General features: G+C 40.6%; 1 protein-coding gene across 3 annotated transcripts in view; it reads left to right on the top strand.

Annotated features, from left to right (window-relative positions):
- The window catches only part of ANK3 (ankyrin 3), a 686366-nt gene that overhangs the window by 541213 nt on the left and 117338 nt on the right, over positions 1–27815 (top strand). For all 3 annotated transcript variants that reach the window (XM_068547493.1, XM_068547494.1, XM_068547492.1), the window contains 6 exons: positions 2489–2587; positions 9882–9980; positions 10068–10166; positions 10718–10813; positions 14907–14979; positions 15141–15203. In XM_068547493.1, coding sequence (XP_068403594.1) covers positions 2489–2587; positions 9882–9980; positions 10068–10166; positions 10718–10813; positions 14907–14979; positions 15141–15203 — 529 coding nt within the window. The remainder of the gene's footprint in view (positions 1–2488; positions 2588–9881; positions 9981–10067; positions 10167–10717; positions 10814–14906; positions 14980–15140; positions 15204–27815) is intronic.

Genomic DNA, 27815 nt, shown 5'->3' on the forward strand with positions numbered 1-27815 from the left:
CCATTAGCACACTGTACTTAAGGAACTTTCAAGAACTTCACAGTGCCTAGAAATGGTCTAATAAGAAGGCATTTGTAAGTCTTTGCTTCCTTTCTCAGTAGTCATTTTCTGTATCAAGTATTAAATAAGTTCCAGTGTGAAAACAGAAAATCAGCAGAGCTCTGTTCAGTAAGGACTCTGACAGGTGTTCTGTCCATTTTTCCTAAGCTGCCAGAGTTTTAGACATCAGTTACTTTCCCTCCACCCCTTCCCCCCTCCCCATCCCACTTCCCCATTTCACACTAGACTTTATTTCCTTGCTAAACAATGAATGTTAAATGAAAGATTTAGCTTTCGTGAAAAGTATTATTGAACCAAACACTTCATTGTTTTCACTTATTTCTTTTCCTGCTATTCACCAGCAGTTCCCAGATTTTTAAGAAAAAGAGACCATGAACCTAAGTTCCTGCCTAAGTACTAGTGTTTGATCTGATGCAGTTTTGCTTTTGACGTTCCCACTTTCCCACACGAATTTTGCAGACCACAAGTAGCTATATTTACACAGCTAATAGAATACGAAGCAGAGCTGTTGCTATTCCAAGTTGGTGGTATTCTCTCTGTGCCCAATAAATGCCATTTTTAAAATGAGCCATGCTCAAAACCTTTATAAAAGGTTAATAGATAACTTCTGAACTCACACAGGGCTGTTTTAACCATCACATTTTGTTTTTTAAATCATGAAGGTAAAAATAATTTTTTCTTTATTTAAGTTATACTATTTTACCGAAAGATGCTTGCTTTTTCCTCTGACTCAGTCGATTAGTGGGTGGATTAAACGCTAGATACTCGACTGGTTATACAAGGATTAAAGGTACAATAGTTGCCTCAAGAAGCTCACAGTGGTTTGAGGAATACAGGGGAGAAAAGAGTTTAAATACAGGATTATGACGCTCTCGACACAAGTGAGCACGTAGGTGGTTCGCACATAAATAATAACAGTGAAGCCCTTTTCGAGACCAGGGGAGAGAGAGGGAAGCCCAGGAAAGCTGGAGGTGACTCCAGGCCAGAGGTAGAGTGGACAGCATGAATGTCCATGGGGGGGACGTGAGAAAGTAGGGCACCAGCCACAGTACATTCCCCCAGCTGTGCTGAGAACCACTCAGTAAAGTTCTTCAGAAGGTTTGGAAAGTCTCAAACTTAGAATAGGGGATTGTGACACTTTTACAAAATGTTACAGCTGCAAATATCTGTTGCCTCTAAAGTGGAACGTGGAACATTGTTCTATGATTATGTCACTGTTTGGGTGGTGCCAGTTTCGGCCCCAGGCTTATTTTTCTTGGATTTCAAGTGAAGGCACCAGTCCTCCTTTTCCTATTTCCTCTTTTATTCAGTTTGGGTGAGCTTCTTCCAAAAGTCTGTAAACAGTATTAGAAAGTCAAGAGTGAATGACTCTTCTTGAGTCCTGTCATTAGTTTGATGGAACAGCAACCCCTAAATAAATACTGTTCAGCATCTCGAGGGTTCTGTGCCCTTCCTGACGTGGCTTTTGGTTCACGCCTTTCCTCTGACAAATAGGACAGGTTGATGGCCTTGCTACACAGATGTGGAGCAGGAGAAAGAAGGCTGTTAGGACTCAAGACATTAACTTGTGTGCTCATAATGGATGAAAGAAAAGAATCTGGACACACTTACACCAGCTTACTTTCTCTTAAATGTTATTTATGAAAAATACAGCTACAGAGGATTTTTAAACCAGGGTGCAGTCTTAGTGATTCTTTTCTTGGCCATTGGGATAACCACATAGCCTGTCCATTCTGTGGTAGAGTCAATTTCAAGTATCCAGTCTCATTAAATGACCTGGAAATTTTCATGAGATAGCCTTCATATTACATTCTCATGAGACAGCCTTTATATTACATTTCACAGACCATTTTTCCTACCCAGAAGCAACATAAAGAAAATATTTGTCAGCCTTGGGTATTAATATTTAATGGAGAAAATGATATCATCATATGTCAGTATTCAACTTATAAACAGTTTTTATTTTAATGAATTTTTCTAAAGCTAGTAATGCATTGGTAGTGCGTTAGAACTCTTGCAGAATTTTGTAAAAAAATTAAAAGTCTCTATTTTAAAAAAGTGAACACTGAAGTACATGAGAGGAAAATGATATAATGTCTGGGATTTGCTTTAAAATTCTTCCGCAAAGCAAAGAACCAACAGGAAGTAGGGCTGGATGAAGCAAACATAGGAAAACCTTGATAATTGCTGCGTCTTTGATCAGTACACAAGGTTCAGCCCATTCCCTCCACTTCTGAGGATGATTGAAATTTTTCATTAAGCCTGCAGATAACCATGTTGTCACATGCTCGTATATAAACTTACTCTATAGATTTTTTTTAAACATAGAAATTGTAGACTTACTCTTCTTGAAGTCCGAAGTTGTTTCTCCAGCATGCCTGTGTGTCCTCCATCCCTCCTGTAAGATGACCACTTTCATCTTTTGCAGAGTGGCCTGACCCCACTCCATTTGGCTGCTCAAGAAGATAGAGTGAATGTGGCCGAAGTCCTAGTAAACCAGGGGGCACACGTGGACGTCCAGACAAAGGTACACAAAAAGATTGTGCCCATCCAGAGTGTCATTGTGACTCCTTGTATGGAACAAGTACAATTTTCCAGGGGGAAAAATAAATCTTCCATCATATCTTTTATACTCAGTATTTCAAACGTGTATCAGTACAAGGGACGCCAGTGTCTCTGGTTGTGGTGTCCCAGGTGCTTTTACCTTTACTGGCCTGAATACTTTATGTAGCTGCATATTGCTGCCTGCTGTGTTAATGCAATTTATTAATCCTTGTTACAACACACCTGCCCATCAAGGGCAGAGTGTGAAAGCTCGTACCTTTTTTAGTTTTTGTGACTGAGTTTTAAGAAATGCATACAGAAAAATTTGTCAGTAACTGATGACCTCTAACTTTGTTCAGGCATAGTCTATGGAAGAGGATACATTTTTATTCAACTACTACTCACTTGCTAAATTTCTTATGGTGTATATGATCGCTAGCAACTCCTTCCCTCTCTCAGCCAAAATAGTTATCTTTTCAGAAAGAAACTTCTGATTAATCTCATAGAATGCCACCATTTCAAACTCACATAAGACAAACGGATGTTTTGTGTCATCATCAAAGATAGGACTTCATATCAGTCTTTCTCTGAATATTTTCTTTCAGCGCTTAATTTTGTTACTCTTCATGTCAAACTTGTATCTACTTCAAAATGTAACTTTGTTTCTGTGTATCACATTTTTGACACAAAAATGAATACTTGTTAACTATTATACTGTGAATACAAACATTTTTGTGTATAATATAGATGGATTCTGAGGTGCGTGGACAGATATTGAGGATATTAATAACATAGAAGGGTCACCAGGAATTAGCCAGGTAAAAAGGTATTGCAGACATCAGAATCAGGCTGGATTTACGGGACGAGCCCAGGAAGCAGCCCTGAGCAGACTACACCCTTTGCAGGGTGTTCTGACTCTCTAGGGCTGTGGCTTCTCCACCCATACTGCATTCTATTAGAAAGAATCTGCCCAAAGGAGACGTGACCAGACAAGATCCTTTATGCTTTTTAAACTCTGTATTAAAATAGTGAAGCAAATATAATGGTCCCTGGCTGGGGTAGTCCTAGATAGAGCTGTGACCCAGGTAGCCTCCCTCACTCCCATTTCTGAAATGCCTCGTGCCCTTCAAGTCCCCATGGCCTCTTTGGTAGCCTAAATACCCAGTTCTCTCTATTCTGTTTCTTTCCAAATTTTTCATTCTAAAAGAACCCCTTAACCCTGAATGCCTTCCTAGGTAGCTGAATGTTTAACAAAGAAACCAGTAAAGGCGACAGTAGTGGCTGAATGGTTTCCTGTTACTTTCCATGAAAATACAAGCATTTTTCAATCTGAAAAGCTCAGACTGGATTTAGCTTAGATTCTTTACTGTGCTTGTACACTTTCATCAGAAAAGAAATCTTTACTTTAGAAATTTGCAACTTCACGGTAAATAGATTCACCCTGGGTTGTTTTATTGACACACACACATACACACACAGACTTATAAACATTTTATTTGGTTCCCTCTCCCTTTATAAATTAAAAATTTGAGAAGGCAATAACAGGGTTCTGTTTCTCAGTACTTTTTATCTCAACACATCCAACATATACACCACCAAAATTCAGTCAGGGATTAAGGCAGTGATTCTCAGGGGCAGGTTGGGAGGAGAAGAAATGGTGCCGTGAACCTTCTGTTCCAGATTTGCAAAAGCAACCCCACGGTTTAAGAGTATCGGGTCTCCACCAGGGTTTCCTCCTAACCCTGTCCAACTCAGGTCACAGTCTGTAATCATTTTTGTACTCAGTATAATATTTCTGAAGCATGTACCTTTTCCTGCCCTTTACAGGTGATGTAGTTCAGTAAGCATCTCTCTGTCTCTTAAAAAAAATTTTCTCTTCCTTTTTCTTCTCAGCAAAGAGAAGTGAGGCTATGATTGTCCCGTAGTTGAGTAGAGCAGGAGTGCAAAGAGATGGGTTGCTTGGATTTGCTTCCTAGCCTTGTAAATAAGGAGTTGATTATATCCCATGAGCTTCCAAATTCTTCCTGGTAAAGATGACATCCCCAAGCAGCCGACAGGTAGAACGTATGGTACCATTTGAGTCACTGGCTTCAATTTTAAAATAGTAATAATTAAATTATCAAGAGCTCTTTTCTCTCATGGGGAAGAGACCAGAACATCCTGGTAACAGCCTTGCAGCCTTCCCACTGGCCTGCTGACCCACCACATCTCCACCTCACTTTGTATTTGAAGTTCACCAAATCAGTTTAGACTAAATTGTGCGGCTGGCCACAGGGTTTAATGCTCAGAGTCGTACACCTGAAATGAAGCCACTTCTTTTGCTTTTTAAAAGGATAATCTCTGGAAGCATTTTATTTAGACCACCCCAAAACACACCAAAGCACTGATTCTCGGAGGTACTGATTAGCAAGTAAATAGTTCAGTTAGCTTTCTTTTAATGTGTGTAAAATCATGAAAAATGTTTATTTGATACATACTCATTTCACATTTGTTTCTAGAGCTCTCACTAGTTGTTAGATTCTTACCTGGGTGATATGTTCCTTGTCCTCACAGAATTCATAGTCTAGAGAGGGAGGCGCAACAATAAAAATGTAATAATAATAGCAAAATTTACTACTCATTTACTCTGTGTCAGATACTGTTCTAAGCATTTACCCTTATTAATTTGTTTAATCCTATGACTATCTTATAAGGTTGATAAAATTAGTATCCCTATTTTACAGAAATTGAGGCACAGAAAAGTAATTACTCATGTAAGGTAACATAGCTAGTTGGTCCAAAGCCTGATTTTGACCCCATGTATAAATAAATAAATGTAGAGATATTGACGTTAACTGAATTATTTACAAAGGTGGGAGTATAGAAGGGGTCTATAGCTGGTTCAGCATCACAGGAACATGAGAAAAAATTGGTGGCACGCCCCAAGATACTGCTAGATAATTAAGATGATCTCAGAGGGCCTTGATGTGCCAGGCTTAAGTTCTTAATCCTGTTTGTACTGGGAAGCCTTGACAGGTTGTAAACAGAAGATGATAAGATCAGATATCTGGTTTAGAAAGATCCTAGGAGACAATGCAAAGAACGAGTTGGTAAAAGAGTTTGGAGCAGGGGCCATTAGAAGGCTATTGCTGAGGTCCAGATGAAGAATAGAGAAGGCCTCAACTAAGGGGCAGATGGGATGTTGGTAAACAAGAGAGAAATTGAAGAAGTACTTAACAAGTACGAACAATAAGACTTGAGACCATGTGTATATAGGGACTAAGGAAAAGTGAGAAATTCAGGATGGATCTAAGGATGTGGCTCTGTAACCAGGTGGTCACAAGTCCCATTCAATGAGACAGGAAGTGAAGGAGAAGAAGCTGGTTGGAGAAAGAGCACCATGAGTTCTGTATTGGGTGTGTTGAGTCTTACATTACCTAGGGGCTATCTAGGTAGAGACAGCTAGTAAATGACTAAAGTTTTGGTCTGGGATACAGGAGGGGTGTCTGGACTAAAGGTACCGATTTGGACACGGTCAGAATAAATGTATCAGTTGAAGTTGTGAATGTGGACGTGATCGTTGAGGAACAGTGTGGAGGAAATCAAAGACAAAATCCCTAGGATCAACGATATTTTAAAGTGGATGGAGGAGGTGGAAGGAAGAAGGCCTGACTGAGGGCAGGAGGGAAATCGGGAAAGAATATGACATGGATGCCAAGTAACTGAAGACTGTCAAGGAGAGTATGTCACAGAAGAGAAAGCACTAAAACACGTGCACTGGAGTGGCACTGGGGTTATTAGAAGGCAGTTTCACTGGAGTAGTGGAGATGGTGAGATATGGGGAAAATGGAAGGGAATGGTGAATAAAAATCGGGTTTTTTTTCAAGAAGCTTTAAGAGAATATAGACCCAGGAAAGGAGAGAAATATTTGAAAGGAGTGATTATTGTTTCCAAGTTTGGAAGTATGGCAGTATGTTAGTAGGCTAAGAGGAAGGTGCCAGTAGAAAGAGAAATGGTCAAAGAAGTTATAAGGGGCGTCAGAAGTGGGATAGGCTGGGTTAGGGATGGAGATGACAATTGCCTTATTTTTCTTCTATCATTATGGAAATACTCTTTCATAATCTTTGACTCTTCTGTAGTACCTGAGAGGATCTTTGTTTTGTTTTCCATTTTAACCCCACACTAATTTTGGAGGTGAACAATAAAGTAAAAAAATCACAGGAGAAATTTTTTCAACTTTTTTTCCCTTTTTAGCGTGCTAAGACGTTCAACTGTAGCACCTTCAGGAAATGAGATACTGAGAGTTTATTTTCAGAGTTTGTTTTCTAAAGGAAAAATCTCTGTCTGTTACTAAATGCAACTTTTCAATCTCAGTCAGTTTTATTGAACTAAAATTATGAAAAAGCTATTTATAAAAATATCTTACAGCCTGCCATATTATTAAGTAATATTTAGAGTAACATGTGACAAGAGAAAGGTATTCCCGAAAACAATAGTATCAACATAAAAAATTTGAAAACAAAAATTTTAACTGAAATAAAATCAGGGAATAATTGTAGTTGTGAGTGGATGTGTTCACTGAGGAAGACTATGCCAAGTGCAAGGAAGGCCAAAGACAGACTCGAGAGAGCACAGGTTTAGGAGGTGAGGAAATAGTGTGGATTTCCTGCTCCCACTTTCTCAAACCATGTTGCATAGGGAGGCACTTAACTACTGCTCAGTAAGATCTCATGCTCAGGTACCACAGATCAGAAACACCAGCCTGAATATTCCATCTGTACCTGTTTGCTCTTCCTACACAAATACACCCTTTCAGTATTGCCTAAAGAAGATGACATAACTTCAGCTTGTAATGAGGGTATAAGTAGGCAACAGTGAAAAAAGGAAGTAAAGACTGCTCAGTTATCTGAACTATGACTGTTCCTTAGTTATTAAAGAAAAAAGAGTTGGTCTTTCCAAAATGTATTGCCACTAGTTGAAGGGAATTTCCCAAATCACATCTCTCCGGGCATGTTTGTGCAAGGTGCCGTTTACCATGGGAACTTTGTGACCCTCAATGAATGGAGGAGCCCCAGTTTTGGTTTCTCTGGATGAAAACTAAATCTTCCTGGCATGCATATGTATTTTTAATAAAATACTGTAGTATTTGTGGAGCAGCAAGAAGACCAATGTCTTAGAGCAGCGTGAACAAGGGAGAGACTCGTAGGAGATGAACTCAGAGATGTAACAGATGGGAGTTGGAGAGCAGGGTTCAGACCAACCATGTCCTAACAGTCCACTGTAATGACTTAGGGTTTTACTAGGAGTGACAGTGAAGCTATGAGGATGAGAAGAAACTGTACATTAAGGTACTTAGAATAATTCAATTTCTTTTAAAAATCTGATCAATACAGTAGCACAGTAGCCATTGGAAACTGTTGCATCATTGCTTAGATATGTTGACCAGAAACTTGAAGAGTTCCTTAATATTTAAAATTTTTAAATATCTTCTGTAATCTTTTGGCTTGGGATCAGTCCTCTGCCACTAACGCTGGGGATAATGTTACTTCAGTCAATTAAGCTAATTGTACTGAGAACTGGTAGGAGAAAACTGTTTTCATGCCTCCCTCCCTAAGCAGCATTCTGATTCCTAACACAGTATCGTGAGTTCCTCAGTACCAAGAAAGAACCCTGCAAAGCAGGCAGGTGAATTCTGGTCCCCAAAATGGGATACCCTTCATCGTGCATGAAGCAGCTTTAGGGGTCCTAAGTCAGACTCATATACATGTGGTTACGGTAAGCTTATCAGCAGGGTCTGGTCAGTGTGGCTGCACTTACAGTTCAGTTCATGGAATAGAATCTAACCAGAGTCAGTTCTTTAGGGCAGCACATCCCTGCTGAGGTGTCTTCACCTTCCACAATCAGCTGTGTTCCAGACGTCCCCTTTTCAAATTCAAATACACCCATTTGCTGGAGTGTCTTAGTTAGTTTAGGCTGCTATAACAAGAATACTATAGCCTGGACAAACCTTTATTTCTCAGAGTTCTGGAGGTTGGGAAGTCCAAGATTAAGGTGCTGGTAGCAGGTAGAAGAGAGAAGAGGCAGGCCGTCTCCTTTCTCTTCTTATAAGGGCACTAATCCCACTCATGAGGGCTCCACCCTCATGACCGAATTACCTGCCAAAGGTTCCATCTCTAAATACCATTACACTGGGATTAGGGTTTCAGCATACAACTTTTAGGGGATACAAACATTCAGTCTGTAGCACAGAGTCACCATAAAGACACATTAATGCCATCACATACGAGATGCAGACACTTGAAAACATGGACCCCTGACCCATGCCCATTTAGAAATATTATTAAAAGTCTGTGCTCTCCCTTTCAGTGATCTGGTGCTGCCAGTGTCATCATAAACAGAGATTGGCCATGGGCCCTGAAATTGTGTGGTGGAGTCTGTTACATTATGGCCATCTAGAAAACATATCTGGAATATCCTTTTTTAAAAAATAATTATCTAGAATATACATGTGTGTGTGTGTATGTATCTATATATACATACACATACATACACACATGATATATTTTTTAATAGATGGAATTTATAGCCCCTCAGAGGTCAGTGGATATTAATTGGAGAAGCAATCCATTGCTTTGTCTAAATGAGTGGTTTTCAAACTGTGGGGCTCTAGCTAGGTAGGCAGAAGACTTTAACTAGAGCATCTATTCCTAGATCAAGTTCGTACATCGCAGACCTCCTGAACTCACACCAGCCTCTCCTGCTTCAGTGTTTCTATCCTTCCTATCTCCGTCATACATTCTGATCATCATCTACTGCTTTCATGATCACTTAACCACTTCACATTTTTTAACCTCAATTTTATGCATTTAGAGAGTAGAGTGTTGAATAAATGCTAGTCCAAGTCTGTCCATTGAGCACGCTTCTGACCCTTTGCAAGAAGCCACTGGATCCTTCTGTCTAGACTGTCTGTTGTTCCATCTTTTCGTCCTATCTTGAAAAGTTGTTATGGGAATAAAATGAGCCGATGCTAGAGCGAGCACTTTGGGACATTTAGTAACTATTTCCATGTGAGGTGGTATTGTTATTTATACCTTAGATTAGCTCTGAGAATTATCAGTGACATTGGTTTTATATAGGGAAAAAGAACTCTTTCTGCTGCGTTAAGAAAGGTTAAATAACACTTTTGCTTCTATTTAGGATATCTGTTACTGAAAGTATACTTAGGATGTTTCTTTTTTTAAAAAAAAAAAAAAAAAAAATATATATATATATATATATATATATATATATAATTACAGATGGGCTACACACCGCTACATGTGGGCTGCCACTATGGAAACATCAAGATTGTTAACTTCCTGCTCCAGCATTCTGCAAAAGTGAATGCCAAAACAAAGGTAAACTCCTTTCTCCTTTGTATCTACCAAGTCATTGATCCTGTGTCCAAGGAAGTAAGAGTCTTTTCTTCCATCTACCTTCTACAGAATGGGTATACGCCGTTACACCAAGCAGCTCAACAGGGACACACGCATATAATCAACGTCTTGCTTCAGAACAATGCCTCCCCCAATGAACTCACTGTGGTAAGAGCAAAGGGCCAGCTAAGTGATGAGGGGGGAGCTGGGCCTGGGTGCTGGTGTCTTCTTACATTTTTTATCGGACAAGGTTGCTTTTTGACTTTCTATGTTTAGTAGGCATAAACAGAGCATTCAGTAGAATGAAGGGAAAAGGGCAATAACTCTTGTAACTTTTGTTAACTTTTTGTATTGTTGTGAGTTGTCTAGAGAGAGAGATGTGATTAATGTTTCCCACTTCAAAACTACAAACCCACTGCTACCCAGTAGGGAGTACGTACATAAGAAGAAGCACGTGTTTGTTTCCTTGATTACATAAAACATTAAAAGCCTCTCGGATTCCATGTGTAGCAGCCCAGACTCTACTGTATGAGTACAGACAGGTTAGGTGGGTTTTGTGCAAGGTATGTCTTTAATGAAACAGCGTTTTGGGTATGACAGTGGGAGAGGACTGGTGAGACACTCGCCTTACGTTTGTAAAGGCAAATGTGTGGAAACACACAGGCGCTGAGACACGTGGAATGACCTGTAATTCCTTGTCCACGTTTCCCTCTTCCCAGAATGGAAACACTGCCCTGGCCATTGCCCGGAGGCTTGGCTACATCTCAGTGGTGGACACCCTGAAGGTGGTAACTGAAGAGACTGTGACCACGACTGTGAGTAGTGGATGCCAGACCTTGTAACCCCGTTACCCCAGGAGCCAGTTCTCAGATTGTAGATTTTTCCAGGCTTTGGGGAGATGAACCTTTTTTCCTCCATTCAGAAACTAAGCACTGTATTTCCAAATGCTGTCACCTCCTTGATGGCAGTCAGCAAAGCAAAACTCTCATTTCTGATGGGAAGAAAAATTCAAAACACTAAAAATACTTTTTCAAAAGTTACACCTTTCAAAAAGCTACAGAGGTTTTAGTTCCATAGAAAGCTAAATGTATTTCTTTATTTTGATATAAAAAATTTTTTTAATGAGATGTTTTGACATCCTTCTTTGGCAATGCAAGAAAGATGAAAACTCTAAGTTGGTTCTTTAAAATATTTTAACTCACAAATGATAATGGGTACATTGTCATCATTATTGTAAAAATATGTTTGCCTTGTTAGAGAAACATTAGAGATAGGATCCAAATCAGTTTTTCCCACCACGCTCGCTTCTCTTCCATTCACCTACTGGAGTTTTCCTAGGAAAAACAATAGGATGTTGTATTCAAACTTAAAGTAAATCTTTACCAGGAGGCCTTATTGCATCACATATTTTCACAAGCTGCCAACCTCTAGGATAAATCACTTCTTTGGAACCCCGTCTGGTGCCTTTGAACCCCATCGGGATTTGGTAACTTTGGAATCAAGAGCAGATATTACCCCATGTCAGAGGTTTACTTGAGTTATTCCTGACTGCATGACTCAACACACAGGCCCGAGATTGAGTCGGTACAGTGTCAGTTTAGGACTCTGCAACACTTGGAATTATCAGCTGTGCTTCCTTTTCTCATATGCCACCTTCCAACACGAAGAAGGCAGAGTTCACGTCTGCAGTCTGGATATACAGTGCTTCGTACAAAACACCGTGGCTTGAAGGATTCTGTTGCTACCTGCCGGTTGCGTTGTTTGGCTGTGTACAGGTTTTAGAAACTAAAAATTCAGCCTACTGATCACAAAAGAGAAATGCTGTCATTTGCAAAAGAGAAAACAGTAGCTTTAATGGACTAGAGCAAGGGTTGTCAACCAGGGCACGTTTCTAACTTTAAGATATAGCTGGAATAGAAATAAATTCCTACATACTGCTTTCATATACCTCTTGAGTATTTCATCATCTTAAAATCTATCATTAAATTCTCGAGAAAAGAGTTTAAATAAATAATGTTTATTAACCTTAATTTTATAGATATGCCGTGTAACTCTCTTGGGAGTAGGAAAGGAGAGAAGGACAAGGTATTAAATAACAGCCAAGTGTCACCATGCTATAAAAGATTTGAAGTCACTGAAATAAATATGTGAAACTTCTGTTTCAATGTTAGAGAATTGAAGATGGTATAATAGTTCAAAATATAAATCTTATTTGATTAAATGTCAGTGATTTTCTCACCTGTTAGGGAAGTTCAAAATGTTTCTTTGATATCAAAAAGAGCTTTAGGAGAAAATAAAGTTACAGACAGGGAAAGTAAAGTTACAGCCTCAGGAAATGGACTGAGAGAAAAGGGTTTTAGGGCTCCGGTTCCTAGTGAAAGAATGTGCACGGGAGTCATGCCATTTCTCACTCAACATCATCAGCTGACTTGGTAGGTGATTTTCTGCCAGAGAGAAAAGACTACTCATGCTAACAGGAAGGTCCAGTTTGCCTGGTGAAGTAAATGAGGCTTCTGCCAAATGAAACGCTCACATTGACTAGAAAAGAGTCCATTGAAGTCCCTGAGACTTAGCCCAGCACTGTGGTATTTGAGACTTTATTTCAAGCTGAGACACCACCTTGTCAGCCCTGCCTTTGCAGTTGCCTGTCATCTAGCTCAGAGAGGACTGACGGGATTCAGGGTGGGGTGTGTGCCCTTAAACTAACTAAGCACAGTGCAGCCGCCCGCAGGTGGGTCTTTGTTCAGACCGTTATGGAAGCCCCAGCGACCATTGTCTCCTTAAGCAGGCATCAGCTCTTCAGCAGCCTTAAAAAGAATACTGCATCTTTGATAGGAGTGCCATGTTGGATATGGCAATTCTGAGAAAGATGCTTTAGTTAATGACATTACAGTCATGGCAGAGTAGGAAACTGAGTGGCTAGAAGCGGATATTCAAAAGATACGAATTAAGCTATTTAAATTGCGTTGTTTAAAATTCCCTCAGTAGCAACGAGCAGACTGCTTCTATCACTCAGATGCTGGTTTCTAACAGCATTCTCTAATGGAGGGAACCAGGGCTCCTTGGAGAAATGACAAAATCTACAACTGGGGCAGGAAATATACCAGATGAGCCTGGAACCTCTGGTAGTGCCAAAAAGTAAGGCCCTCCCTGTAAATAAATAAACACATACACAAGATGATGGGACGTGTTAAAGGGACACGGGAATCCACTGAAAGACTTCCCAATGGCCAAAGCCAGAACAATTTGAACAAAAGAAATAAAATAGTATTGGGGTATAGTGCAAAGTATAAAATATATATCCATGAGTTCATACTGATACGGATAAATGATTGAATAACTATGGAGGAAGAGGCAGATTTCTCAGGCAAAAGAATTCCAAATAATTTATGAAAATACTTTCCCCTCCAAGAGGTGGATCATGATTCCCCACTGCTCAAGCGTGTCTGAGTATAGTAAATTCCCTCGGAAGAAAACAGTGTGGAGAGCAGGGGAAATAGAGTACATTACAGTGGAGAAAGCTGACCAACACTGCTTCAGCCAGATGACCAAGTACAACATCAACCCTGGTAAATCATGTTGACAGTATATGCCCTTGATGTGATGTAATGAAAATGACATTTTACCACAGTGGTCCTTCTCCCCAAAACATATAACCCCAGTCTAACCAATGAGAAAAACATGAGACGAATCTCAATTAAGGGACATTCTACAAAATACCTGACCAGTTCACCCCAAAACTGTCAAGGTCATTAAAAACAAGGAAAGTCTGAGAAACTTAGCCATAGGAGCCTAAGGAGATTGACAGCGAACGATAACATGGTATCCTGGATGGGATGCTAGAACTGGAAAAGGATATTTGGCAAAAGCTAAGGAAATCTGAATAAAATATAGACTTTAATTAATAATAATAAATCAATATTGGTTCATGAATTGTGACAAAGGTACCATGCTAATATGTGTTAATCATAGGGAAAACTGGGTGAACACTCTCTACTATCCTCGTAATTTTTCTGTAAATCTAAAAGTGTTCTAATATAAAATATTTATTTTTTGAAAATGTTCAATTACAGTATTACATGCTGGAAAAAAATACAAAATAATGCTTTACTTCAACATGACTTGTACCATTAGTCTTCTATATGCTCAGATTAAAAGAGGACTCATTTTTAAACAAAAACATATTAAGTCATTAATATTTTCAAACAAGTAATACTGTCTGTTCTTTGGATGGATACAATCTATCTAGGCGAAAAGTCATCGAAGAGCAAGTAAAAGATTCAGTAAAGCCTTTGCTCTGTCATACTGTATACCATTCTTTAAAATTTTGTGGCAGTTAAAATTATCCTGCAAATGCATTACCTCTAAAATATTTTCTGCAAACACATGGTTGTAAAAGTTATATAATTTATTGGAGTCTCAATATTGTGATTTATTCTAGAAATTAAAACATACACATAGGAAGGGAAAACAAGAAGGGGCTGGCTTGGCACAAGCAATAAAGACATGCTTCTTGCCCATCATTTGGCTTATCTTCAGCTAAGACTTTTAGTGGAATGGGGTGGCAGATCCATGAAGACCATGAAGAAGTATAGCAATGAACTAAGGGAGGCAGTATCTCTCTCCTTTTTTTCCTTTGAAAAGCTTTATTGGGGACCTAAAGCTTTCAAGCTGGTGCGCTTTGCCACTAGAATTTTTTCACCTTGTATTCGTTCTCTGCCATGTATATGATGAGGAACTTAGTGCTACGAAGGCATAATTTTGATGTCATTTTGTATGAGGGGGCCTTCAAGATATTCAACACACAAATCCCACAGTAAACCAACAGATGAATTTAGGAAGAAATGAATAGTCTCAGTAAAATGTCCTGCCTGCTCATACTAAAATGACTGCTTTCTTTGTTACTAGACTGTCATAGAGAAGCACAAAATGAATGTTCCAGAAACGATGAATGAAGTTCTTGACATGTCTGATGATGAAGGTATGAAAACCTCCTTTGAGTTCGTAGTAACAAAGAGTGACTTTGTATTTTTTTCCTGAAGAAAATTCATTGCAAAATGTTTTTAGAAGCATTAATATGTTTCGTTGTAGTATCAAGAGTATGCATTTTTCACACTTACATTGTTCACTTAAATCATGCAGTTCGTAAAGCCAACGCCCCTGAAATGCTCAGTGATGGCGAATATATCTCAGATGTTGAAGAAGGTATTTGCGAATTTTTATTGTGATAAAATTTAACTACCAGCTTTATCTTCCATTTCTTATCTTTGAAATGTAACCCTTCCTTGAGTTACTAACTTTTCATTTTATCTTGCAATTATTAATTAATGTATCATTTAAACAACATGTATTTGGTATCACTGACTGTCTTCTTTTAGTCTCTTTGAATCCCCTCTCCTTGAACGCATTTTTCAATTTGAAAATGCAAGTGTTACTAACTATCTGGATTACTTTCTTACTATTTGTTTCTATTAAGCAGAAAAAATTGTTTTTATTGTTTACATTTGAAAATCTAGAAAGTAAAATCTGATTAATGTTCATATCTAAAATATTTTTTTTAATGAGAGAGGGTTTATAAGGGAAGGGATCAAATGCCCATTCTAAGATGTACTCTGAGCTTTGCAGTGAAAGCTACTTTTGAACTTGAACTCATAATGAAAACTCAACCCGAACAAAACTGCTTTCAAAATGTAAGTTTTCAATATTGATTTCATGAAAGAGACAAATTATAGATGATTGTAACTATTCTTCATGTGCTTAAAAGAAACTACTAGTTTTCTGCCTTACTTAAAAATCAGTGCGTATGACCAGGTCATGTTATGTAGTTATATTAATGAATGACATCCTCATTGTTCATTGGAAAACTAGCATTTTTACAGTAAAATATGATAAAGATGGCAAATTTTGGCCTTTTTACTGAAATAATGAAATGTTTACTTAGAGTAGAATTTATATTATATTTATGTTTCTTTCTGCATCATTTGACTCTCCCAAACAGTGTTCTGATTGCTTCTCCATTCTCCATCTCTCTTGTTGTATTTTTCTCTTGGATCAGTCTTCGTGCAGCTAGTCTTTCTCTGCCTCTGGGTTGTCTGTATTGTAATTACTGGTTCCTTCTTTGATTTGTCCAGATTTCATTGGAAACCTAAATAGTGGGAAAGCCTACCTGATCCAAAGTCACTTTAGCTTTTTCAGTTGCAATGACTGCCAAGTGTAAGTGCGTTGTAGCCAGGGATTGCCCGCCTAGGAGAGCTAATGTCTTGATGGTCATTTAGGGACCTGAAAGTACCTGTCTCATTGTTTGTAAATGTTTTGATAAATATTAAAGGCTTCTACTCATCATTTTTCTTTCTTTTTCTGTAAACCATCAACTATATGTTTACCTCTGTTTATCCCCCAGTGGATAATATTTGCATCATCGTTAGGACTCTACGAGTAATATGCCTTACTGTCATATTATATTTCGCTGCTTTCTTATGCAACATTTTCAGAGTAATTTCACCTGTGCAGAAGATAAAAGGAAAGTGATGTTCTCACAAAGATGCATACACTCACAAAATATGGTGTCAAATGAAATTATTATGAGATATAATGTGACAGTCACAGACCTAAAAATTTGCTAGTTTCTAACAAGATATCCCCAAATAGCTGCATTGATGAGAGGCCAAGTTTGAATGGACTATGTAACAACCTTATACATGTGGATAACTAATTTCCAAAAAGAAGACAATTTGAATCTCTTCATTTGAAGATATCTCATTTAGCTGTTTAACTAGAAATGACAATCATTTCCTTTAGATTGATCTCAGCTTGGGAATTTGAAATGAATAAGCAAATTTTCATTCTCATTTTATCCATCTTTCTTTAAACTCAGCCCTTGCTTTATGGATGTGTCCAGGGGCTGTTGGAATAAAATGGCTCTTGACTTCATAATGTTGTAGCAGTTAATGTTGAAAGGGAGTTGGTTAAAGGTCACTCAGCCTGAACAACCGTCACCCAGTGCTGGAATTACCTCTGTTACGAGATCCTATGCCCAAATGCGTCCATGATGGGAATTCCCTAATTCCCAGACTGCCTATTCCATGTGAACAACTCTGACTTTAAATATTCTTCATTTTAGGAAGCATCATTGTCACTGATTCAGGCCTTAACTCAGTGATTCAAACTGATCTCTTTGGCACTATTTACAACAAAAGCTGCCTCATTCACGGAACAATCCTTCTGATATTTAAAAATGCTTTTCGTATTTCTTCTCAGTGTTTCTTCCTCTGGGCATACTATTGGCACTTCCTTCCCCTGTTCCCGTACCATCATGGTCAATCTCCTATGTACATTTCATTGTGTCTGTATCCATCTCAAACTGAGGTGGCCAGAACCGAACACCACGTTCGAGGTATAGTCTGATCAAAGCAGAGTGTACAGGGCTATTGCTTTGTCCATAGATGATAAATACCAAAAATCTATGATTGAAGATGAAGATATTTCCAAGGTTATAATATATACCTAATTGACTCCTATTAATATTACTATCGGCTAATGTCCCTAAGTTTTGCTTTCATGAGGTCTGGTAAGCCACAGTAGCCCTTTATCACATATTTGTATCATTCTCTGCTGCATGAACTAGCATTTCTATTCTACTCCAAATCCCACAACAAATCATTTTGAAAGTTAAATTCTAAAAGGATCCCTACAACTTTAGTCTTGCCAGGGCTTTGCCACTGTAGGCTGATTTGGTGCTGCCTGTTTCATTAAGCCCTTATGGACGGAGGCAAATGTCTATTTCTGTGAAACCGCAGCATGTTGTGAATCTCCCTACATAAGAGCTAGTAAGTTCTTGAGGTATCCCAGGTGCTAAGAATATCAGCAGCTTTTAGAAGCAAATAAAAATAATAAGCAATATATGCTGCCGGTTTTTCTTAACAAAAGAAGAATCAGTTTGTAACATGGGAAAATGTAATTTTAATCCTAAATTATAAAAGTTGAGTGGAATATTAGGAGAAGAGTGCCAAAGGTAGTCTCTTTTCCTCCTCCTTTCTCTTTTCTTTTATCTTTGCTTTCTCCTTCTCTTCTCTCTTTGATCCACTATGAGAAATTAGTATAGGTAAAAAAACACTTAATTTCTCAAAAAAAATTTTCAGAAAAATAAGGCTAAAAATGTTATCAATTAATGGCCTAAGGGAACAATGGAGCCAAGTTACAGAGTAGAACAGAGGTTGAAGTGTCAGCACAGCAGAGCTACAGAGACAATTTTAAGCAGGTGATAAGCCTGCATGTTCTACAGGTAAGGGGTAAACAGAGCTCCTCAGAGGGCCAGACTGATTCACAAATACCTTAATGCTCTACTTTCTTCTTTCCCAGAAAATACGTGACACGCATATAAAATTAATATACATGCAAAATTATTGTTGATTCTAGTACCACTTAGAGTCTTATGTATTGCAATTCAGTTTGTAACTAAAAAGAAAGAAAAAATGAAATTGGGAGAGAGCAGGGGGAGGGAGGGAGGGAAGAAGGAGAAGGGAGAGAGAAAGGAGGGAGAGAGGGAGGAAGGAAAAAAGGAAAAAGAGAAGAAAATTGAGATTAAGATTCGAGTTGTCTTCTAATTTGAGTCTCCCTCCCAGGAGACTTCACCATTGGCTTTGGTTCAACGATGATTTTACATTGTAAATTCCTATAAAATGTATTTTGTCAATTAAAAAAAATGTATAATACTGTTATTTTAGCTTGCAGGATTCTAGTGGGTTGGGTTATAGTAATAGATTTAAAGAACTATAGATGGGACATAATGAGAACTGGAATTAAGCCATGGAAAGTAAAAACCCAAAAGGCAGCTCTGTGAAATAGGACTCCACTGAACAGGTTTGCGAAATAACTGGGTGACACAACCCTTGCTGGGAAGAATTATTTAATTCTTAGCTTCTTACGATTCTGATAGGACTATAGAAGCTCTTTCAGGATCAAATGTAGACACTAAATATTAAAAGAAAAAAGTAAGAGTCTAAGTACACTTAGATATAACTGTCAGTTAGGTATACCACAATCTACCAGATTGTGAAGTTTCCTATTAAAGGAAATCCAAAAATCTGGAAACCAGATTCCAATATCCATCAAGGAGCACAGAAGGGGTTAATGAAGCAGAATAAAGCTGTCTGACCCAGGAAAAAACTAATTATGTGTACTAAAATTGCTATCCATTGGTCCTTTGGAATTGAAGCAGTAGAAATCGAAAGGTTTGACATCAGGCTTGAGCCTCTCAGAATTTAAATTCTTAATCAAAATCTGTATATTTTCTTAAAGAGTGCGATTCTTACTTTATGTAGTGGGTCAAAATCTTTGGATACATTATTTATAAAAACTTATTTTAAAAATTCTAAAAAAATAAAAATAATTGTCAGTAGATATAGGTTTGAGATATAATAAATCACTAACGTTCCATCAGATATCATGAGAGAGTCAAGCTCACCTCAGCTTTGTACCCAAATCAGTGCCTAATGGAAGCCCCAGCAAAGTGAAATCCACAGATTTCAGAGAACTCAAAGGGCAGGTTAGTAACCTGTAGTCCAAGCTCTCCATTATACTGATGAGAAAGTAAAGCCCAAATAAATGTTGAGTGACTTACCCAACCAGGTTAGTGGCAGAGTGGGACAAGAAGACAGATGTGAAAGTCTGTGGAATTAGGTCATCTCTTTCATAGCTACTTGAACGTGACCTGTGTTCTTACATATAGAACCCAAGAATGAATTTTCTTTTATTGGGGGAAATGTCCTATAGGACCTCTTCTCACCGAATGCTTTGGACTATCCTGATCTCCTACTCATCGTAATAAATAAATCAGACTATTATGTTTTTAGCTTTACGGATCTGGAAAGAAGCCTTGGAGATTAGCTTGCCTCCAGGTCCTCCAAGGGAGTGGTGACTGTTATGCAGAAATTGTCCTTCACCTGAAATTTTATCATTTTACAAATACCTGTTCAATCCTAACATCCAGCCAGCCTTTTGCCTGATATCTCTCTGCTTACAATTGACCTTTCAAACAGACATTACATAGTTGCATGCTACTCTCGGCATAAAGTCAAAATGAAATACCAGACGCAGAGACCTAATCTTAGTCTCTGGTGTACCCCAGAGCCTAGTACAGGGCCTTGCACACAGCAGCTCTCCAATATGTGTTTGCACAGCTGCATCCAAGAGGAGGGAGACTGAAAGGAAAGGATAGTTTTACAGGTTTCTGAGAACAGGCAAGATGGAGAAAATTTGCTTGCCTTGCTCCCTTTTCCTGCCATTATACCCCTTCTCACTGAGACAGCCCTAGGCTACGTATTGACTCGATAAACAGCTTTCTAATGACTCTCCCAAGGGGCGTCTGCATCTCAAAGACTAGTTCGTGAATTTAAAAGAATTTCCAGCTAAAGAAAAAGACCTGCGGGCTGAGACAGAGGCCTTTATTCTAAAACAAAGTCCATCCTGTCTTAATTGGAATTATTTAGTGACCCTCATCCACACTGTCCACTTACCCAGCCACGTACTTTCCATTTAGAGTCTCCCAGATATCTCACCCTGCCCTAAACGTACCCCCCAAAACAGTGTCTCTTCCCACCCTTCTCCATCCCAGTAAATGGCTCCATCACCCAAGCCAAAATACGTGGTTCTTCACATTCTCCCTTATCCAGTCCATCAGCAAGTCATATCGATTCTGCTTCCAGAATACATCCCACCTCCCTCCGCTTCCCACTGCCACCACCCTAATCCTCCCCGCCGACATTCCACCCGTGGAACACGGCAGGGGCCTCTACGTGTCTCCATGTCTACGCTTCCCCCACAGACTCAGCCTTCTGCACAGCATTCTTAGCAATCTTCTAAAAATGGAAATCGGATCATGTTAGTCCATTCCCCAGTTTCAAACCCTCCGAGGCTCACAGCTACGTTTTCAAGATTCATCAAGTTGTTGCATATAATTGTAGCTCATCCATTTTCATTTCTATATAATATTCCATATGCCTGTATCATAATTAAGTTGTCCATTCTTTTTTTTTTTTTTTTTTATAGAATGTCAAAGTTGGATGTAACTTTTTTTTTTTAAGGTCAACTCTCTCGTTTTATGATTTTTATTTATTTATTTATGGCTGTGTTGGGTCTTCGTTTCTGTGCGAGGGCTTTCTCTAGTTGTGGCAAGCGCGGGCCTCTCACCATCGCGGCCTCTCTTGTTGCGGACCACAGGCTCCAGACGCGCAGGCTCAGTAATTGTGGCTCACGGGCCCAGTTGCTCCGCGGCATGTGGGATCCTCCCAGACCAGGGCTCGAACCCGTGTCCCCTGCATTGGCAGGCAGACTCTCAACCACTGCGCCACCAGGGAAGCCCCCAAGTTGTCCATTCTAATGTTGATGGAAATGTGGGTTGTTTCCAGTGTGGAGCTGCTGCAAACCTTATGTATGTTTCCTGGTACACATACATATGTGTACATTTCCACAGGGTATAGACCTAGGATGGTAGTTGTTGGGTTGTAGGTTATGCAAAGACAACAGAATTCATCCAAACCAGGTAGGGCTAAAGTAGGATTATAAAATTAGATAGGGAGGCTATTTTTTTAAAAAAACAGGAAAATAATATCATAAAGGAAGCGATTACCATGAGGAGGGAGGAGGAGGTGTGATGGGGATAGGAATGTGAGAGGCGGCTTCTGAGGTGCTGATGTCCTAGTTCTTAACCTCTGTGGTATTTATTTTACACCAATCTGTTAAAATATATGTTTACATGTTACGTACTCATCTGTGGGGTTGCTGTATTTAATGATAAAAGTAGCCCCCCCCCCCCGCTAAATAATACACATACAACCCCCAAAAGAGTACAGAGACAAAGCTAAAATAAAAACTTCCCAAGGCTTTATGATGCACTTAGAGTAAAAAAACTCAGGGCCCTTCCGTGGTCAGTGAGTCCTTTGTGATGTGGCCCCTGGTCACCTCTTTTCCATTCTCTCAATCACACTTTTTGATTTCTTCCTAATACTCATCTCAATATATTAGTCATTAATTTCAGAAGGCTGCAAACTTTTTCTGTAAAGGGCCAACGGTTAATATTTTCAAATTTTCAGGCCACGTGGTCTGTGTCCCAGCTACTCAACTCTGCCTTTGTAGCCAAAAGCAGCCAGAGACAATATCTAACTAAACAAATGGGCATGACTGGGGGGGCAATAAAACTTAATTTACAAAAATAGGCAGGAGACTGGATTTTGCCCAGACCACAGTTTGACACATTTTGATTAATTTTATTTTCTTTCAAAGTAGGCTTTTAGCTCCCTGGGAGCAGAGCTGTGTTTATCACTGTCATAGCACTTAGGACATAGACATAGAAGTCCTCATGTGGGGGTGGGGAGTGCATCCACACATTTACCTGGGTCTCTATCCCCCTCCCCCCAGGATTCCATATAGATGAACCCTCTCAACATCACAAACCAAGGGGCTTACCATGTATTGAGCCCTTTCTATGTGCTAGGCATTAAGCTCCATATATTTCATGCATTATGTCCTTTAACTCTCACAGTGACCCTCTAAGTTAGAGCCATTGGTATTCCCATTTTACAGATGTGGAAAATCAGTTCCAGCAAGGTTAACGACCTTGGTCAAGGTCACGCAAGTCAGTGCAGGGGCTGATACTCAAATCCCTGTCTCTAACCCCTAACCTCCATGGTGCCTGGTAATTTAGATAAGAGCCGCACAGCGATCAGATTATTGTAAGTTTTAAATGAGTTAATGTATAAAGTTTAGCCCAGACATCTCAGTGAACGTTAGTTACAAGGCACCTTATCTTGCTTAATTTTCCCAAAGTAGTTGAGAGCATTTTTGGTACTATCATTACTCCTAGTTTACATTTAGTCCTAATTCAAAGTCCTAATTTAAAGTTTTATTAATCCTCATTTTTACTAAGGAATCCAAGGCTCAAAGAGTTTAAGATATTTGTTCAGGTTCACAAGCCAAGGAAACTGGAATTTGAATTTAGTTTTTTTGACTTTCAATGAGATGCTGTAAGAGAACACATGAAAGTGACAAGGAAATTCACAAGAAGGGGAGGTGAGTGACAGCCTCAAGAAGGCTGAATTTTACGGAATAGACAGAATGTGGACAAGCAGAAGTTTGGGGGGGTGGGGAGAAGGGTGGGGACTGGAAAGAAGTGTTCCAAGTTCAAGGTCAAAGCATCAGAGACAGGAAGCAGAAGACCCCACGGAAGAGCTCGGCATGAGACAGGGGAGCCGGGCACTGGCCTTGGAGAGGACCCTCTGGCAGGGCATGGGGTGGAAGGGAAAACTCCAGGCACACTGACAATAAGAGGAAGAGGAGTGCCAGAGGATATGGAGAGAGAGTGGTGAACAATGGAGAGAGAAACCAGAAGAGTGAGTTCCAGAGGACGCCCTGGGAGAAACTTGCCTGGGAAGGTCCAGTCAGATGAGCACAGGCCATTTGGGAATCCCTGCTGACCTCAGCAACTACCACGTCCAGGACCTCGTGGATTCAGACCCAGAATAAGTAGGTCTCATGTAGTGTATGTTTTTCCCTCAAGAAGCTGTGACAGATGAGCAGCTGGAGCAGCCTGTGGCACGAATGGGAACAGGAACTGTTGAAGAGCTGTCAGGGAATCAGCATGTTTATTGACCAAGGTCAATAGGTGGTTTCTTAATTTGCCCAAAACAGGTTGTAATTTTGTTTTTTTAATAAATTTATTTATTTATTTATTTTTGGCTGCATTGGGTCTTCGTTGCTGCGCGTGGGCTTTTCTCTAGTTGCGGCGTGCGGGCTTCTCATTGCGGTGGCTTCTCTTGTTGTGGAGCACGGGCTCTGAGACACGTGGGCTTCCGTAGTTGTGACACACGGGCTCAGTTGTTGTGGTGCACGGGCTTCGTTGCTCCACGGCATGTGGGATCTTCCCGGACCAGGGCTCGAACCCGTGTCCCCTGCATCGGCAGGCGGATTCTCAACCACTGTGCCACCATGGAAGCCCAACAAGTTGTAATTTTGAATAAGATTCCCCCCCCACCCCCAATTCTTTTAGTCCCTGCCCATCTACCCAGAACGTCTGACCTGCTTCATGGGGAAGTGGGATCTCACCTGGCCACCCGTACCCCCGCCCCCGACACTGGCATTCTTACTACAGGGAAAGAAGAGAGTGGAGGGTGACACCACGGAACATCAGCACCGAAAATGATTGGCCGGGGGAAGGCAGGATGGTGGGCAGAGGGTCTGGAACAGGAGGGGTTAGAGAACCAGGGGAAGATGTTAACACGTGGGAAGGGGTGGTCCGAGCACCTGGGCCACAATCACACTGAGGATGAGAATTGACAGCAGGCCTGACCTGTCTTTACCTTGTATGTGCACACCCTGTGGGTGGAGGTAGGAGACAGAAGACAAACCAGTAACAGGTGCTTGTTGCCCTGCATGGTGAAAAGCAGTTTGGGTGGGGCTTCCCTGGTGGCGCAGTGGTTAAGAATCTGCCTGCCAGTGCAGGGGACGCGGGTTCGAGCCCTGGTGTGGGAAGATCCCACATGCCACGGAGCAACTAAGCCCGTGCACCGCAACTACTGAGCCTGCACTCTAGAGCCCGCCAGCCACAACTACTGAAGCCCACGTGCCTAGAGCCCGTGCTCTGTGACAAGAGAAGCCACCACAATGAGAAGCCTGTGCACCACAATGAAGAGTAGCCCCCGCTCGCCGCAACTAGAGAAAGCCCGCGCACAGCAACAAAGACCCAATGCAGCCCCCCAAAATAAATAAAAATTTAAAAAAAAAAAAGCACTTTGGGTGTAAGAGAAGGAAGAGGCCAGATCCTTGCGTACAACATGCACATGATGCTGGCACTGCTTTATACCTGGGGGGCAGTGAGCGTCTTCCTGTTTTGCACACACGGTCCTTATACACCCAAGTAATGAAGGGCCAAGACCAGTGAGCTCTGGATGTGGGGTTGAGTCTAGACGAATAGCTAAGAAAGACTGAACAGAAGGAACCAAAGGGCATGACACGGCCACTTTGAATTTAGCAACCTAATTTCTCTGTACATAAGAACCATTTTAGTGCCTGATTTCACAGGGCTAGTTTGTGGCTAGTAATTTATTCATTTTCTAGTCTTCTTTAAAAGGGACATAGGTTTTAGGTAATGAGAACAGTGCAAGTAACCTTTCCACCTGCATTCTGTCTCTCTTCTTCGGTGTCTGTTTCACCAAGTCAGTATAACATCTAATCTTACTTAGGTGACTGAGGGTAATTTCTGGATTAGGGTTAAGGAGTACTGACAAAAATGGGAAAAAATTACAGTGTCTGTCCCAACATTGTCTTTTTCTAGCTCTTCACAGGAAAGACACAGAATTCTTTTTCCTTTCTGGGATGGGTTTGTTTATTAACCCAACCAAGATCACAGGGGATGTTTTTCATTGCTACATCTGGAAAGGTTCCAACACTGAGTCATGCGTGCTTACTTTAGAAACTATATCTAGCCTGGATTAAGGAATAGTAAACTGCTATACAGTTTTTAAAAAGAGATACATCTAGCCACAAAGAACAGAATAATGTTTAAGAGGAAAGAGTCAAATTGACTTAGTACTCTTAAAAAAAAAAAAAAATCATCCTGAGCAGAAAAGAGTGATTTGTTCTGTGGGATAACGGCTACTTGTTCTTGTCGTTGCTTAAGAGATGTGAAAACTTTGCCATTTAAGCCTGATTCCTTTTTGACCACCTATGAAGCCAGGATCTTACTGGCACCTGGAGTTAGGGAAATAAAGAAAGAAGACAGTGGGTGGCCCTCCGGTGAGAGATACACGAATCCCTTAAAATGACACGCACTTCTTTTTTTTTGGGGGGTGCATTTTGGGTCTTCATTGCTGCGCATGAGCTCTCTCTAGTTGCAGCGAGTGGGGACTACTCTTTGTTGTGGTGTGCGGGCTTCTCATTGTGGTGGCCTCTCTTGTTGCAGAGCCCAGGCTCCAGTAGTTGTGCCCATGGGCTCAGTAGTTGTGGCGTGCAGACTCAGTAGTTGTGGTGCACGGGCTTCATTCCTCCGCGGCATGTGGGATCTTCCCGGACCAGGGCTTGAACCCGTGTCCCCTGCATCAGCAGGTGGATTCTGAACCACTGCGCTACCAGGGAAGCCCGACACGCACTTCTTAAGAACACCTATGTCACCCATTGCTCATCTAACCATTGTCTCAACTTACCCCATTGCTCTCACATGTTTTGAGAAGGAAAGCAAGACAACAGTATATTCCAGAACTTACTTTCTGTTTTAAAAGGACAACCACTGCTGCCAGGAGATGCTGGAAAACAAAGGGTTGAAGCGAAGGACCCAGCATCTGCTCCTTCCTGACGGAGGAGGCAGCTGGGGAGGGGAGGGGGCAGGAGAGAGAGCTCACTGCATTCTCTACCTTGGGCTTGGGCAGCCTCGCCCTGAGCCTCCTTCCATCCCGGAAGATAATGGAGTCCCAAGCATCCACTGGTCCTCCAGCCTGACCCAGAAGTGCCTGTGCCACACATGGGGACCTCGGGAAGTGGGTGGCACAGCCCCTCCACTGTCGACACAACATCTCCTTCCTTTTTTCAGCCTCTCAGAATGTGCACAGGAGTCCTTGCCAACTGCAAAACGAAAAGTGAAATGCATGAGCATCTGGAATCTAAGTAACTTTCCCCTTATTTATTGTGTGACTCTAGGTTAGAATTAGACTTTTAGAGCTGAAGTTTGGGAATTCCCTGGCTGTCCAGTGGTTAAGACTCCGTGCTTCCACTGCAGGGGGCATGGGTTCGATCCCTGGTCTGGGAACTAAGATCCCACAAGCCACGCGGTGCAACCAAAAGAAAGAAAAAAAAGAACTAAAGTTTGAGTGGATGAGCGTCCTCATACTACCATATGCCTCTTCCCTCCTACTCTTGCTTCCGTGCTCTTCTGACAATGCAAATATCGGAAGATTGAGGGAAAAGACATGAGCAAATAGAGTCATTTGGATTCTTCATGATGAAAACTTACTGTCTAAACATTAGGGGAGCTAGACATCTTATTATAAAGTTTTGAATTTATGGAAAAGATTTTCTCTTCAAAATTATCTGGATTTTTATGTTCCTTATTTGAATCTTCCAAAAAATAAAATAGGCTGAGTCTCATTTGCCTTTATTTGTCTCTAAAAGGGTTAATAAAACCATGGAGTTGCTGAGATGATGAAAAGAAATAATATACACATAAAGCACTTAGAACAGTGACCAGCGTACAGTAGATGCTCAAAAAATGGCAGTCCTTCTTTTTTCTTAATCAGATGGATACGACTATCTATGTATCCTGTTTCCTGCTCTAGGATTAGAATTAGGCCAGGACAGCACAAGAGGAAGAGAGAGAGCTTTGAGAGTTTCAGTCTTCAGTTTAAACAAAAACAGAAACAATGTGGGTCGACAAAGTCATTGCATTGTCACCCATTAATGGGTTTATGTTGCTTGTCACTCAGGATGGCAATTGTTAGTCTATAATCCAATTTCAAGGGCCCTAAAAATCTAACCCAACCAGCCCATTTCCTACAGGTCAGTTGCCTGTAACTTTAGTAAAGCCGGCTGCTCGCTGGTCTCCAGCATTCCCGTTCTGTCCCTCCGGGCTGCATCCTGTGGCCTGGGATGGCCAACTTCCCGTTTCCACCCCTCTCTCCCTGCCTGTACTCACACACTCTCCATTCAGCATCTGCCAGATCTGCAGTCCCACGTGCTGCCCTCTTCCTTTGTGCTCTTGTAATACTTTGTAACTTCTCACACACACTTTCTGTCCTGGTGGCAAGGTGGGGAAGCGCCTGGCAACCCGACTGCGTG

Source organism: Eschrichtius robustus, chromosome 7 (assembly GCF_028021215.1).
Source record: "Eschrichtius robustus isolate mEscRob2 chromosome 7, mEscRob2.pri, whole genome shotgun sequence".
NCBI lineage: Eukaryota > Metazoa > Chordata > Mammalia > Artiodactyla > Eschrichtiidae > Eschrichtius > Eschrichtius robustus.